Here is a 17,346-nt window from a genome sequence, read left to right as displayed (position 1 = left end):
ATAAATAAATAAATAAAAATCAGCCAGAAGTAAACAAATGAAACATACAAGATATTGATTAGATGCTGTTGTTAATGCAGAAAAATGAAGATGCACTTCAATGAAAAACCACATATCATTCTTGCCACTCTAATGCTCAAAACTTATACAGTGGCTGGTATAAAGCTTTGAGCTTATCATTCCTTTGGTTTCAGCTAAATTTAGCAGGAAAAAAATATTCTATAAAACTTCAAGCATTCTTGTTAACACAGTTCACTCACAAAAAAGAGACCAACACAATACATCCACCTTGTCATTAGTAAGCAAGCTACTGCAGAAATATAGACTGGTTTCCCAGCTAGTCAACAACTTAAATCTTCGAGAAAAGCAGAAAAACAACAACCCTAAGCGTTTCTTTCTATGAATGCTACAGACCGAAAGTAACGAGAGAAGGGGAACTTTAAGGGCTTGTTTTTCTTTTGCTAGACACAACATCAATTAGAACTAACAGACAAGAAAGCCAAGGAAAGCATAGGAGATGTTATTTCTAGTAATTATGATGTAAATGTGAATAAAGTAAAGTGGACAAAAAGATAACTTGCCGCCGGCAGAGACCAAACCTGCGACCTTCGAATAACGCGTCCGATGCTCTACCAACTGAGCTACGGCGGTGGTCATCCTCCCGTCCACTTTATGGGGTATATATTAGGGGTGAACGAATATTCGAAATTTCGAATATTTTTCGAATAGTGTTTGCTATTCAATTCGATTCGCACTGGAATTTTACTATTCGAACTATTCGAACTTCCCAAAAACAAATACTGCCATTGTCAGATTGAAAGTGACCCCTTCAGATTTTCAGTATGCTTCACCTCAGTACACTCTTGTATTGCGGCGAAGCTACCTCTCAGGCTCCGTTATGGTTGAACTTTGCCAAGACACTGTCAACGTCCGATTGGAATTGGCTCCTAGATTGTCAATATGCTTCACCTCATCACACCCCGGTGTTGCGGCAAAGCTGCCTTTCAAGCTCTGTTACGGTCGAACTTTGCCAAGAGACAGTCAACGTCCGATTGGAAGTGGTCCCTAGATTTTGAATATGCTTCACCTCACCACAACCCGCTATTGCGGGAAAGCTGCCTTTCAAGCTCTGCTACGGTCGCAAATGTATTAACTCAGAAAAACACTGGTTCCAACATGAAGATGAAAGATGTGGCAGAGGTGGGTGGGGGCTCAATTAATGCTGTTTTGGACCTGAAATTTGGGCAGGAAGTCCGAAAAATCGGACGCCGAAGCTTTTTAGTATCCAAAATTTTAGAGGTTCTTATATTCGACGTCTATGAGGCAGATTCGGAAATCTGGGCTTGAAGGGAGCACACCCTTGTCCGCCACATCAGTTGGGCTTCCACAGAAGTTGAAAGAGGAGGACAGGCTGAGGAAATGGCATCTTTGCCTATCACGTGTAAAGTGTTGTCAGCAACACTTTGGTTGCACCAAGTCATGCACATAAATACAATTCGGCCTCTACATTGCCTCATTCTTGATAAGACAGCTATGAAACACCACCCCACCAGTGCTTCATCAACCTAGCAAAAAGAAACACTTTCATGTTGCTATCTCATAAGAATATGCTTAGGAATCCTCTCCAACTTTTTTTCTGCAATTCCACTTCGAAGTATTCGAGAAACACTCTAGAAATATTCGAGAAATATTCGAAAAATATTCGATTCGATTCGCACTCACACTTCAATATTCGAATTCGCTTCGCACCCAAATTTTTGCTATTCGCACAGCTCTAGTATATATATATGTGCATTTAAACTTGGGAGTGTTCTTTTACTTGTGCAAGTGAACTGACAATGTTCATGAAGCATTGCTCATTAGAAAATTTTGCAAAGGCAACAACCTAGACACAGTCTTTAGAGCTTTTTTTCCCCCCCAGCATTCAGATGGCATTGGTGAAATCAAACTGCATAGTACCTTGCAGCGATTGTAGCTGTTAAAAACTTACATTTTAGTCAACGAAAACATATACATAGAATGACGCCAGCATGCGAAGCAACAGCCTATACATATATTGCTGTGAACTAAATTGTTCAATAAGCTTGCTATATGGCTTGTCGAAAGGGGCTGTTTGCCAATTTCAGTGAAATACATGATTAGTGAATTTGTGGGCATTAGTAACTGTACTTTAAACAGGAAAAACATGACTGCACATTTCCCCAAGAACATTAATTTATAGCTGGGCTCGCAGTCACCGACCACCAGACAGCTTGGAAATTGGCACCATCAAGCCAAAGTCTAAGAAGCCATTTCCAAACGCAACAGCTGCAGTCTACAAATATGCTTTGCACGTGCTACACGGTGAAGATCAAGCAAGTATAGTATTCATATATACATTAAGCACACATCAAATAATTTACAGGCATTATTTTACTTGCACATGATGATGATAAAAAATGCTTACCATCTCTCAAGCTGCGGGCTGCCTTCATCAAAAGCTTGTCTGGTTGCACCACAACAATGTGAGTACAGAGACGTACAAGGAGCTCACTGTTGGATGGTGGTGTTGCAGAAATGCACAGAAGAGCCCCTAAAGATGATAAGTAGAAAAATTTTTCTTTGAAGCCTTTCATTATATATATACAAGCAGGGCCACTAAGTTATCAGTCGCTACAAGAAGCAAGGTTATGAGTTTTAACAAGCAACTATCAGGCTATACGAATTTGCAGTTACTAAAAATGAAATCACATCAACAAAACAAATTGTTTTTATATTCTGGTGCACTCAGTTGCCCTCAAGTGCTCTTTATTTTAAGCTCTATTCCTGTGACTTGCATGCCATGCTCATACTGATGAAATCGAAGTGATTACAATAATGCTTCAGCGAATTCAAAGCATGCAGTTTCACCTGTAACCTGCCACAACTGTAGAAGTTCGTAGCAGTACTATAACATTAATTTAACAACTGACAAGGACACATGTTCCAGAGATAGATCAACATCAGTGGTACAGCTGCTATGGCACAGGAAGAAGCGACTAAGGTTTTGGTAAGCAGCAGAACATTACAAGTGAAGTTAAACCGATGTCAAGACACATGTGTATTAATTATTTGAAATTCTTTGTTCCTTCAGTTTACATTACTGTCCTAACTACCTCTGCTGTGATAAACTGTGTTCGCTCAGCTTTAAATGAGGTGCACAAGATGGGCCCAACAGCCATTGGCTGCTAGTCTCCTTTGCCTGCATATGTCTGAATTGGTGCCCTTCATTTTATAGCTACATTGCCTCAACTAGATCCACAAGAAGCACTTCTACGGGCGTTCTTACTTTCTCGACGATGAAATGAAGGCCCGTGAGTGATTAATGTGGGGCCTTGTGAAGATGGGCTGGGCTTTTTCACTGTGGTAGTGTGGTCTGAAACAAGGCACATGGGACTTATTAATGGAACAGCATAACAATTTCTTACTGCTTCTACTACAATAAACATAGCACACAATTTATTTTTCCAGTGAGCTACACCCAACAACCTAGAAGTCAAGTTTGCACTGGGCATCAATGCTAAATGTTGCTCCTTCCATAAGTTTGTACTCCCTCACTCAAAAATTAAGTTAATTTTATTCCTAGTGACCAGAGAAGTCTCAGCATATGCCAATGTAAGTGTTCCCTTTGTTCGGCTCTAATTGAGCACAACATTATTCAGCTAACGCAATCACTTTTTCTACATTTCTGTGCATGCCAATGGCATTAACTCTTTCCGTCCCGCAGAGAAAATGGGTGTTTTCTGTAGGCTGCACTACATCTTTTCTACTGAAGGGACTACTGCACCTAATATTCTATGTACTACACGCATACAAGTTTCATTAACCACATGTATGTTATGTGAGTGATATAAATTGTTAAATTCAAGATTGCAGGACAAAACTGAACACTGTTTTTAAAGAAAGTTTGTAGCCCCTCAGAAATTTGGAAGGATTTGCCCCCTTATCTTAAAAAAATCGGGTCCGTCTGTAAAATCTGGATGCAAAGCTAATCATGCCAATAAGTATGTACCTTGTAAGCTAAGCTGCATTTGTACAATTCCTTTATTGTGACGTAAAGTATACCTACGACAGAGTGGGAGGTGCCTCCAACACAAGGTTGCAAGAACACCGACGCTCGCTCTCCTCATCTAATCCCACCTCCTACCATCTGTAATCCCCATTTTATTGACACCGCCATCCTGTCACAACATCATAATAAAACAACAAGAGAATTAACTGAAGCATTTCACATCACCAGATTAAAAGACAAATGCCTCAGCCAGCCCTCTGTCACCCTCTGATTTAAAGAGTTTGACTACCTCATTTACACGTGTACAGTACAGTGACATATCACATGTAGTTTTTTGCTGTATATGTTTTTCAAAGAGGCTGTGTCCCTGCTGTTGTCATGATGTTGTTCGCTTTGCACCTTTTGTGACAATTTGTGCGACGACGCTGGTTGCATATATGGGACGATTTTCAATAAAAAAAACTCCAGTTGTGAGTACAGCAAATGTCCTGTCTTCCATCTCGTCCTTTGTATTAGTTCTAGCGCTGCCCCCTCTTCCCTTCATTATGAATCCAGACCAACTCGCCCACCTATATGTGATTCTACACTCACCTGCTGTGGCCGAAGTTACCACAACACTTGTGGATGAACCTCCATTGTTAGATGTTTTATCCGATTTGGTTGCTGCAGAAGGTGGCCCTGTTGAAGAGAAATAACATTTATGCACATGGCTGAGAAGCTTGAACCCGTGACAATACATCTGCTTGCATTTTACAGGGAAAGCTGTTATGAGCTCACAATAGGCAATTTTGGTGGCGTAATTGTCCACTGCTGCTGCAGGTGTCCGCAACCGCTATCGCGCGAAATGTGAAAAAAATATCCATCATTGAGTGCAATCTGAACTTAATCATGGATATTTCATCAGGCCCTCTGTGTGCCAGATGAGTATTCTAATGCAGCGCCATGTCGGTGCTTGAAACTCCTTTGCAAAAAGACCCTATGCAGGCGTCATGTTGGGCAAGGAATCGCGTTAACAGATGTAATATAGTGTGGTAGAAGAGTAAAATAACAACTAGGCATCACACAATGCAAACAGCATAACAAGTAGTTGTTTAAAGCTTCCCACTCATTACAGAGGGCTCAGCCATAATTCATCGTCATGAGCCACAGCATCAACAAAGTGCACATAATGCTTTACAGATGTGTAGTGGGTACTTCCCTTTTCTGCAGAATGAATGAATAATGGTAAAGTGCACGCTTCCCTACTTCGCAAAAACTGTGATGATTTATAGCGTAGTGGGTACCTTGCAAGTGTACTTGCAGTAGTTTCTTAAAAGAAAGTTTACAACGGGCTCTAGAAAGGCTGCTCCTACAGCTTTCGCTGCGACTGTGCTGCATGTTCCACATAGGCCTGATGTTTTTTTAAAGTTCATCTTTTCTTTGTAATCTCAATCATCTGAACTCAGCATACAACTTAAAAATTTTTCTTTTATTTCTCTTGTGTCGGGATAATGACAAACGGTAAGTCCAAGAACAAAAGATTACTTGTAATAGGCAATGTGCCTATTAGAATTATTGATAATTGTGTGATAGTTTTTTTGGTCACTAATTCTTTTTATCTTGAATGAACAGTCTGTGCACTTCCACTGTTCTTTTCTCTAGTTTCTTAAAGTTCATTTTCTGCACTAGATACTGTGGCGCCAAACTTATGAATCTTTTGGAAATTCTTATCTCTATGACGAAAGCTCACCTGTGGTGCAGTAAGTCCTATGGTGAAGTATCCATAGGACTTACTGACGAGCGTTTACTCTCAGCTGTTTGATCTGATTTGGTTGCGACAGATGGAAGAGCTATACTAGAAGGAATGTAACATAGTGAGTTGCATGACTGACAAGCTTCAACATCAAATGTATTCTTGCCTGCATCTTATGGACACGTTTGCTACTATTTTTATTCTTTGTAGTCGCCTTTTACATCTTAATTTTATTGCACATAGAGAGTAAACTCAATATTTTTTTCTTGAATTGAGAGGGTGCCCAAATTCTAAACACGAAAATGAAAACTCACTTCCTGTGACTAATATGTCCAAGGGCTCTCTGTTGAACATCCAATCTTGCGCTTTCATGCTTCTCAGCACTTTCCTTTCATGACTCGTCACAGTGCCTTGCTCAACAATCAAGTTTAAATGGGCTCATTGCATAGGCAATGCCACTGATAACCCAGTTTTGTGATCAAATGATTTCATTGAAATGACTAAGCATGCAAGTGATATGGCAAAGCAGTGTACAAAAATACGAGAGAGCAAGCAAGCAAGAGATATAATTTTGAAATATCTGAGAGTTTTGCCAGTACTTGTATCTTTGTCAGCTACTCAGTGCAGACACAGCAGATATATTCAATTATCTGTCAGCTCTAGACACCAGAAATGCAACAAATATTGATTATAATGAAATAACAAAAATAACTGATGAGAGTTTTACATTGATAAACTATGCTGAGGGTGATTAGCCATGTTCTGACAACCTCAGCTTCTTGACTGTGCCCATTTAAGAGCTGCTCCAGCTCTTAAAGTAAACCCATAACCTCATTGATGTTTCACATACCCCACTTACAAGAGCAAAAAAGACATTTTCCCAACTCTAGGTTGCTGTTATAACACCATTATTAAAGACCAACCACAGCAATATTTTAAACTGCATAAGAGGTATTTTAGGTAGTATAGACATAAAGCAGCCACCAAGCAAAATCTTGCTTTTGAACTATGAACAGATGCATTACAAAAAGCTTGCAGTACGCAACTGTTTTGATATCAAAATTAGAAAAAGATATACTGTCACTATGTTTCTGGGTGTGACACATGACAAGAGTCACCCATATCATAAAATGCATGGCACTTCAGCATGACAACTGAGATAAGGGGGCGCTGAAACATCTTGGAGCTTCATTGCTATGTACTGCTCACTCGTAACAAATTTACCCAAGGCAATTTTGAACTGTGTATCAGTAAAAAAATGGTCAAATATAAAAACCAGTGTGCATACCTGTATGCATCCCATTGGTGGTTGACGTGCACTCTGTTAAAAAGAGCAGTCGATTTAATTGCATATAATGAACATTTGCACATAATGCTCGGATGAACTGAACAGCTTACCAGCAGAAGGAGAGAGAAGCCTTGAAATTGCCATGAGCCGTGAAGCCTTTTCACGTGCTGCACATGCTCCACACGAGTCTTCAGCATCCACTCGGAAAGCAACTATGCAGGGTGCTGGGTTGCCATGCAAGTAGCGAAGCACCTGCGCAGTTTACCTTCACTCGGTGACCTTAAACAAATGTATGTATGAATAAAAGGAAAGGGCCCATGTGTACTACATCTAAACGGAATGCTATACATACAAACTACCACATAATATCCACTATCCATTCCTATCCATCCAAGTCTTAGTACAAACTCCATTATTATGGCGTGATAAATAAGGATCACAGTGGAATACACGGAGGTTAATTTGTAATTCCAATTTTTTTATTAAACATTCAGTCATTGCATACTGCTTGACCATCTTTCACAGATTACGATATGCCCCTTTTTTCACAACAGTGTGCAAAAAAATAAATGCAACAGAAAAATAAGGAATGTAGAGTAATAGAAACTAAGAAATGTTATACAGCTGAATAGGGATGCAATGAAGTTGTATTGGCAGTAACAGCTTTGTTAAACTGGGGATTTCATGAGGCTAAAGGTTATATATTTTTACTACAAATATTACTACAAATATTCCCGAATAGGGCCAGTAGACGGCACCTTCCCATTCAGTACTGTATGTAATTCCACAAGAGAGTGAAACCTATGGAATAAAAGGCACTGGCATGATCCAGAGGTTGTGTACTGAGAGTTTAAGTGCAGACCATGTGTATAAGCACTGGCAGCACGCACAATAGTAGTGTTATGCATACTTGCGTATCACCATAATAATGGCACATCAATGTTAGGTTTCTTTCTCAGCTTACAACAACACAGTGGTTCATGAGGATAACATCTCTGTTGTGTTGTGCATAAATTTGTCACATTGGTGCCATCGACAAATTCTGTTGATGTGGTCTTAAAAACTTGACAGATTGTGCATAACTATTTTGAAAGGCTGCTCCAAAAACTTCTGTTTCACTTTGGTGATTATGTGTTTACTATATGTATGCTTGTAGGCTGCCTAATTTAAGTGAACATGTGATAATATTAGATTTTATAGGTCACATTCATACAGGTATTTGATATACATAATTATCTGCTAATGTACCAAGAAAACAACATTAATTTAACAGCTGCTTATACTACTCCCTTATTTACCTGGAAATATTGAAACCTGCCTTAACTGGCTGCCTGTACTCCCTTTAAAAAGGAATTGACCTTACCTTTATTGAAACCGTTTCTTCATCTTCAAACGTCAGAAAACTAGAACCATTTTTTCGGTATGCAGCAACATTTTGGCTGCCTCTCTGAGTGTAAATTTTCAAGTTTGGGCAGGTCTGCAGAAAGTTGAAGAAAAGATAAGGCATACTATCATTTTGCAGTCCAGGGAATAATTCAACATATGCTTTAATGTGATAGTGTGAATTATATATATGGAGGATGATTATAAAGCACAAACCTGAGCATAATTCTCCCAGCGTTCCAATTTGCACTTGCTGCCTGGCGCTTCATTCCCAGGCTCTAGTTCAAAGTATCGCACAGCCAAGTTGATTGACATACAGGCTGCTAATGTATGCTTTTCTTTGGCCCCTGCCAACAATTTTTCCTGAAAATGATTTAAATTGAATTAACGCGACCAAGTATCTAAATGTGCAATGATAAAAGAAACCATTATAGTTTACAAAAACAAAAATTACTTAGCGCAATACAAAAACGGCACACAAGGAAGGTACACAAGGGACAAGCACTTGTCTCATGTGTACCTTCCTTGTGTGCCGTGTTTGTATTGCACTAAGTAACTTTTGTCAATATGCACCAGCTAGGCCTCCAAAAAGTCCTATTACATTATGGTTTAACCAAGGCACCTTACCAGAAGCTGAAACATTTTTTCAGTTGACGTAGTCTCAGAGGGGTACTCGACTGTGCAGTCCTTTGGAGGCTCGTACGTGTGTGCTAACAAAACCAGGATGTCCGAAACCCTACAAAATTCAGTCACGAAAAAACACTATTACCATCCCAATAAGTTGTTATCAACTTATCAGCAAAAAGAAACAAAATGCATGCAATCTGAAACAAAATATTGATTGACGAACTCACTTCCTAAGGCGCTCGAAGTCTACGGCAATCCCAACATGTACAGCGAGGAGCAAGAGGTGCGGAGGACGGCTGTGCTCCCTGAACTGTTTCACTGTAGCCTGTAGACATGTGAGTGAAAACATTCAGATCGTTCAAGTTGGTATGGTTGCGTTATGTAACTGCATCAATTGTTCCACACACACTAAGACAGCCTGAATCATACAAAATTTTAAAAATTCATGAGCCATTCCACTCTGTGAAGGTGAATGACCAGCGAAGCTGTGTAGCACATGCCACAGAGGTGACACAGAATTCTGATAAAATCTTTGAATTTTCATTATTGGCAGCCTGCATCACAGAGCTAATCACTAATCCTTGCATTATTAGGCAATATATTCTTGCCAATGCCCTGGTTATGTACAACCACTAAAGAGGCCATACAGAGCCTTCCCCACCATCAATGCATGAAAACTGCAGTCAAGTTCCCCTGCACTGCTTTGCTGTAAAAGCACTTACAATGGACACTCCTGGGCCAATATTTTGTAGCGATGCCATTCCGCTGCTAACGCTTTTTCATGCTCTTCGCACTTGACCCTTGGTCAGAGTGACAGTTTGCCTGCGTTCTCAACGGGATCAGCCGGCCATGAGCGGCAAATTATAAGAATAGCATAGAACAAAGCATAATGCATTGCTACTAAATACCGGCCCTGCAATACAGCTCTGTAAGAGTTTCACTTACTTGTGCCACTTGCTGCAGCATTGCAGGCTCTGTGGATGCAGAAGTGAATAGCATAATGCCATCAAGTGCATTGTCATCGAGGAATGCTGTCCCATGTGCAACAAATGAATTAATTTTGTCCTCCGTGTTAAGACTATCAATCAAAACTGGAGGCAGGCCTACAAAAAGCAGCTGCCTCATGGTCGACTTAGACAAAAGGAAGTCTTCAAATGATGTACCTGTTTGAATAAATGAAGGTTTTTAGTCGCTAAAATGGCTCATATGTTATATGAAGCCCGATTTACAAGAGGAAAGGCGTGGTCTAACTTACGGTTCTTTACAGACAGTTGACCTTGATCATTATACTCAACATCCATGTACACCAAGTGCGTGCATTGCTCCTGTGCAACCTTTAGGGCTACTAGATCCGACTTGAATGCGCAGATAAGCACAGCTGCAAGAACAGACGAGTTTTATGCATGCATGCACACCACTACGTTAAATAACTATATCTTATTGTGCTTAGCATCCCAAGGCAGCACAAGTGAGAGACACAATAGTATAGAAAGCCCCAAACTTTGGACGGCTGGGGTTCTTTGTTTGCATTTCATTCTCAATGCAATGCAGCCACTGGGAACCAAGGCCGGAATCTAGCGCTCAGCAGTGGAATGTCATCGTCAATAAGCCACCTTAGAAGCGAAGACATTACTTCATTAAATGTTTGATTGAAAAAACAACCACTAAAATGTACTTAATCAAAACGAAGACTGCACAAACACTCAAGCCACTGCAATAAACAATTATACAACTTCATCGTAAATGTAGAAAGAGGAGCAAATGCATGCTCGTGAAAGCATGCTGGAGAAACCCCCAACAAACCATGGTATATATGGTAGCAAAATTTTAGAAGTATTATGGCAGAACCAGAAAGGACGTGAACACTCATCACCATACGGGATGAAAAATTCTTGAACACGGGTGTTGCTGCAGAATTTTTCATCTCTTCAAGCTTTTATCTTCCCCTGAAGTTCTACAATATGCATCACCATATGAGTCATTCAAAACACAATTGACAGTATTAGACTCAAACCTCAATATAACGAACACTGATATAATGAATTATTGATTATAAAGACATAAATGAATAATATTGTTGTCATAGATACAGTGTTACAAATAACCTTTTGTAACAAATTTTCGGAGATAACGAAGTTATTTTCGTGGCAGATGTGACTTTGTTATAATCAGGTTTGAGTGTAGTATAATGTGCAGAGCAGCGCAATGAGCAAGGTGATCTCGCAAACCTACCTTCAGTAGCAGACTTTGCGAAATGTTTGCGGAACCTTCCACTACGTTCTTTGGGGCCTTCCGATCCACTTGGTCCTGTCCCATCCTCCACTGCCACCACAGAATGGTTGGTTTTCTCTCTTGACGCTGCTTGAAAAATGGGCAAAAAAAACAAGGCAACTTATTTTGCTAATCCCAAACATATAACGGTTAAGCTAGTGTTTTTGTTTAAAACAAAAAAAAAATCTAGATATTCTAAAAAATTAAGGTCTCAAGCAGCAAGCAAAATTGAAAAAAAAAGCTTATGTCATGCAGCGCTAACACCTAGAAGCTCACAGTTCTTAGTTTCTTTGTTATTGCCACCATACGATTACAGTAACAATTGTGGCATTCTGACAAATGTTTGGACTTTCTTTGTTATTGTCACCATACAATTACAGCAAGAATTATGGCATTAAGGAGTAGTTCAAATGTTCTGACTATACAATGTACACTTTGAAATGGTTGCTCACTTGGCACATAGAAAAGCAGCCGGCTGACAACCTTGATTCGTGGAGCAGGTTCCCATGAGGAACATTGTCCATCAATATCATCTTTGTCAGCCTCGAACAGAAGCACACAGCCTTCAGGATGCAAGGCCAAAAAGTGAGAGACCTGGGGCATTTTAAAAGGAAACAGCACTGTATACATCCGTTTTCATACATTAAGAATAAGTTTAGCTCAGAACAGATGATCCCCACATGTGAGACATGGGCCAAGCACTCCTGTGCCTTGTATGTGTGGTCATTTATTCCATGTCATATTGTCTAAAAATGTCCACCAAGTTGCATTAGAATAAATCCTACCCATGAATCTTCACTAAATGTGATATTTCACATAGACTGCATATAAAACAACACACACGCATGCGCATACACATACGTGTGTGCGTGCACACCCATGCATTGCACACAAACCAGGCGTGCACATGTTGCAGAAAAAATAATTAGAAATTCATTAAAATGTAATTGTTTAGTTAACAATTACTGCCCTAAGAAAGTAATTGGGAAATTACTGAAAAAGAGAAATAAGTTGCTGCTCCATTACTTTCCTCCCAACTTGTATTTACATTATAGAAATACAGGAAATAAAACACACAGGCCTGGCTATTTTACTGTGTCCTCTGCTGCGCTTCACACCATGTTTATGTATACTCTGACAAGTGCTTTTTGAATTCTCTTGCTCAACTTACACTGATTATTTAGGAAACATTCGCAGCAATGCTGAAAACTAGCTGAATTTGTGTGCTGGGGAGTAGGGCAACGTTATAATGTTGAAGAACATCTTGCATACAAGATATCGTTACACGGCTGTGATTACTCATGTCTGGATCCTCTATGAAGTGAACAGCAAATATTTATGTCTCAGAGAAGGCACTCCCAATAGGGTCACTGAAAAGTGATACAATTAGTTGGCAATTCAAGCTAGTCTGCCAACATATATAGTTAAGTGTTAAAGATGAGGAAACCAATCGGAGCTCACAGGTTTACCTATACGCTTGGTGCTCTCAAAGATTTGTACTAATCATACTCTTTTTAGCCAGCATATATTTAAAGATCTTTGCGTTTTTGTTGCTATTTTTTTTCTCTGAGAATTGACTTAGAATTGAGGATGGCCTAGATTTGAATGGATATAGTGCAAACACTACAAATGTACAGTAACTGAATCGGTTGGCAAGCAACCAGCTGAATCAGCTTATTTATGCAAAATAAAAAAAGTGTGTACATACCTTTTCAGTCAAAGTGCCTTCATTCTCGAATGTAAACATGTAAGTGTTGTTTCTCCAAGAGACAGACATGTTTCCCAAGTTGTGAAAGGTAGTGTCCTTTGCCGGGCAGACCTACAATTAACAGAGAACACCGAGGTCATTAGTATTAGCAGAATATAGTGTGTGGATAAAAAAAGGTTACCTCTCCATGCATTGAAATCGAAGGCATACACACTAAGCTGCGGTATGGCTACACTTGCATAAACTTGGCACCTGGAAGAGTACAACTAGTTTGCCATTTACAAAAGTGGCAGCTGATGAATGTGGGAGTAACGTTGAGGTTATGAGTTCAGATGGTGTCATGAGGTGAATAAACACACGCAGCCACACTGCGAGCTTGGTCGAACAGATCAGTGCAAATGGCACAGCAGGAAGATGACATCGTAGGACAAACAACAGAAATTTAATACACAACTGTGGCAGAGTGGTGAGCTCCAATGAGTTACATAAGAGCATTTGCAAGCTTCTAACATGATGCAAAAGCAAGTAAGGGTGATCTACAGTGGCGAAGTGCCTTGCCTTAAATAGCCTCCAGAAAGGCAGCCACATTAAGGGCAAGGAGGTCCATCTGCTGGATTACATGTTGTCTTCTTGCCTTCTTGGTGACACTCGCACCAACTTGTCCATGCCACACTGGCACCGCTATCATTCGCCCTTGAGTGAGGGGCGAGCGTCTTAAAGGGAAGCTGAAGTGGTTTTAGAATTCAGTAAAACTTCGTGGTTAACAAAAACGGATATTAATGTCGACGATGTTGTAATTTTTTGCACGGTTGTTGCAGCAGGAATACGCGAAAGAAAAGTTTGTCTTGCTCTGCCCATGCGAGTGCACCGAAAATGTGAGCGTGGAAACAAACTACGTCATGTTCGGTACCTTTGGCAGAGCCGTGCTGCACTCCGACGGAAAGTTCCCGCCACTCACTGATCTGAACTGTGAGTGCACTACATAATTATGTACCCGAGTGTCAAGTAAGTATAGAGCCACTGAAAGCTCTGCAGCTGGATTACAATATTTGCCATAACGACAAACAACCGAGCACAATGTGTACAAGCGTCTCGTCTTGTACCTTCAACCATGGCCTCTGTGACTAACTCTGCTTGTGCGCCATTGACGGAGGCCACACTTTAACAATGCTGCTTTTGCAGATGACGTGTCATGCTGAGGACAACGTCACTGATTTTGCTCAGCATCTCAAGCAGCCTTGCATCTGCAGCCGATGTTTTTTGCCGAAAAATGCTATTTGCGTTAACTTTTGAGAACCCCGACATCGGTTTTCAAATTCAGCAGCAATCGAACTGAATATCCACACTAAGGTCATATGAAAAAAAAAAGTGCTTCAGCTTCCCTTTAAGGCGACCAGGTTCCACATTGTTCACAAACACAATATGCCAACACACACAACAGCACGTGCACTTGGGCAAGTCTCGCCATGTTCATGCCTAGAGACCTTTGGAGAGACTCCGGCACACTGAATGTTCCTTGCATTTGGCAACAGTTTTTGCGCCATACAGCGGCCGCACGTATATATCTCCTTAACAGGAGATATATTTAGTGATGCAAATCTAGAAGGGACCCTGCACTTGAGCTCAAATGAATTCAATGCAGTTTAGGTACTTATTTCAAAAATGAATTCTCGCTTTTCATATAGTGCCAACCATATGCAAAGTAAGCATTCGTGATTTAATATTTATGGATTGCATAAAATAGAGCAGTAGGACTTGTTACACTAACTCTGCAACAATGTTATAGTAAAAATTATGCCACAATATTACACCTTTATTTATTTTTATTGCAAGGTAATGCTCTTTGCACAGGAACACTTAAGAGCTGAGAAGCTTTCAGGGCATCACGAATTTTTTACAATGCACACACTGCACAGGGTTACTAATGAGAGTTGACTTGAGTGTACAGCCTGGCCAGACCTTTGTGATGAGGTAGATGAAAGTTTCAGAGAAATGAGAATCTCTATGTTACAGGGCCTAATTGGTCCCAATATCGCCCTGTAAGGTGTCATAAATAAATAAATAAATAAATAAATAAATAAATAAATAAATAAATAAATGAAAAGTGCAGGAATAATACACATCAGGATGATGGGTGGAATCCAGGTACAGAAGGCAAACAATGTACCATAAGTATACTTATCTGCTTTTCAACAACTTAATGCTATTACTATTACCTTTTTTTCTTTATTTTACAGTGACAACAAGTGTAAAATTAAGGCACTGAAATGAGAATCTCTATGTTATAATGCAATGTTGTCACGATGTTTAGCCCCCAGAAGAATGTTCAACAGTGAAATGCCCCAATTCTTTCACTGCACCAATTACCTGAGCATAGTTGGACCATGTTTCCCGTTTGCAAGCATCGCCTACTTCATTCTTGTCTGCTATTTTGAATGACCGCACTGCTAGGCTGATTGAAACACACGTCGTTGTCATACCATTGGCTGGCTCAGCTGAATTTTTCTGCAAGCAGTAATTGAACACAAAAAAAGATATTAGTAGACTGTTTTTCTCAAATTGTTCATGGTCCCAATTGCCAAAGTGTTTGTGAGCGATAAGGTGCAAGGTCACAAAGTGAATAGTGGAAATGAACATTGTCCTTACAGAGTCTGCCTGCTATTTCATATTATAAAAAAGGTTGACTTCACTGAAGATGCGGAAGTATGACCCATGAAGCCTCTTTCGAACTACCCCCATATTATGTTTCTTAATAGCTGCAGATCGATAATTTCATGTATGCATATCTTTGCTCACCCTTATCTCACTCCCTTAGTTATACAATTCAATCCAGACAACTAGTGCTCATGCCCCTGCCTATTAATTGCTCTGACAGTTAAAGCATCAGTTTCAAAACTATTTATACATCCCAAGTTTGAAAGCAGGTGAAACCGCTTCATCACAACACTTGCAAGCACACCCACAAAACTGTTGATACCTTTACTAATGATTAATAATTTGTTCATTACAGTATCTACCAGTGTCATCAGTACATGTAGCACTCCCTTCATATCACATCAACAACCTAATATGAAACAGCTGAGTCATGAGAGTGCATCTCACTGGCTTTCTAGTGAAAAGTCTTGGAAACAACCTCCAATGTTACCATACTGCCATCGTTATTACTGCCAAACATTACCATATTGCCACCATTATTGCCATGATTACCGCATTATCACAATTAGGACTTACATATGTCCATTTATTGCATCTTAGCGGCAGTCATGCACATTACTACCAGCAAAATGTATCAGCATTAACGTTAGAGATACCTGGAGCAGAAAAGTAGCCCTGTAATGTTTAAGGTTTCAACAAGGTAACTTATTTCAGTTACAGTGAACAAGTAATGCCATGATATCTGTATTACTGTAAGAAAAGCAATAGAAATGTCATAAATGTCAATGATATATTTTATTTGATCAACAATTAAGAAGATGGGTAGATGGGTACAGGACAGATGATGGGTACAATTATGTATGTTAAGAACGCAAGATGAAGCACAATTGAAAGAGAATGAGAAAAGCGGTCTGAAAGTTATGGACTTTTTGTCATCCCTGAAATGCGATTATTTGTAATGTGATTATTAAACATATAACTACTAGAACATACGTGTTTTAGTAATTTTTACAGAACAAAATTGCCATTATCATGTAAAAAGTGACCGTGTTAAAGGTTACAAGTTGCCTGAGTAAAGAAGTAACAAGTTACAGTTAAAAGTTACCCTAAGAAATAATTATCAGTAATGTGCCACTAGTAACTAGTTGCTGCCCATGACTGCTTTGTGCTGAAAGGACACCCTAAAGGCGCACTAAATCAGTGTCTTTAAGAACTGCTCAAATAAAGACAAAATTCTTACCATTTGCAAGATGTCGTTGGAAGTGAGCATGTATGGATTTGGTTCAGAAATCTGACAATTCTCTGGAATTGTGTATTGGTGCGTCATAAAGACAATGATCTCGCATGTTCTGAAAGATAAAATTCAGTGAGAAACCCATCATCAATAAGAAATGTGGCAGTCCCTACCCCTGTAAGCGGCTGAAGTAAGCTGCAGCATGGCTATATGAAAGCCCCGCCAGGAGAATTTTCTTAATATTATTTTTATGCAGATCTGCCTTCACGTCCTATTATAAAAAGAAAACAAGTGTGTAAGTGTGTAAATGTCTTCAGTAAAACATATCATGTACCACAGTGCCATACAGACGTGACTTACAGTGAAAAACTTAACGAGAAGCTCCATTTGAGTCTGTGCTGTAGAAAATAATGCCATG

At 39.7% G+C, this 17,346-nt stretch overlaps 1 protein-coding gene across 1 annotated transcript; it reads right to left on the bottom strand.

The window, feature by feature from the left end:
* Positions 1-6,845: 6,845 nt before the first annotated feature.
* LOC119397655 (uncharacterized) lies at positions 6,846-17,021 on the bottom strand. Its single transcript, XM_049416643.1, has 13 exons — positions 16,935-17,021; positions 15,407-15,544; positions 13,040-13,150; positions 11,784-11,925; positions 11,293-11,421; positions 10,316-10,438; positions 10,006-10,223; positions 9,288-9,385; positions 9,061-9,169; positions 8,650-8,796; positions 8,414-8,527; positions 7,161-7,302; positions 6,846-6,853 (listed from the first exon to the last, which is right to left on the bottom strand). Exons 1-13 carry the CDS (start codon positions 17,019-17,021, stop codon positions 6,846-6,848), a joined length of 1,566 nt encoding a protein of 521 aa, XP_049272600.1.
* Between the last annotated feature and the right edge of the window lie 325 nt (positions 17,022-17,346).

This window comes from Rhipicephalus sanguineus, chromosome 6 (genome assembly GCF_013339695.2).
Source record: "Rhipicephalus sanguineus isolate Rsan-2018 chromosome 6, BIME_Rsan_1.4, whole genome shotgun sequence".
Lineage (NCBI taxonomy): Eukaryota > Metazoa > Arthropoda > Arachnida > Ixodida > Ixodidae > Rhipicephalus > Rhipicephalus sanguineus.
The sequence above is the reverse complement of the archived record's forward strand: the minus strand, read 5'-3'. Positions and strand labels throughout refer to the sequence as shown.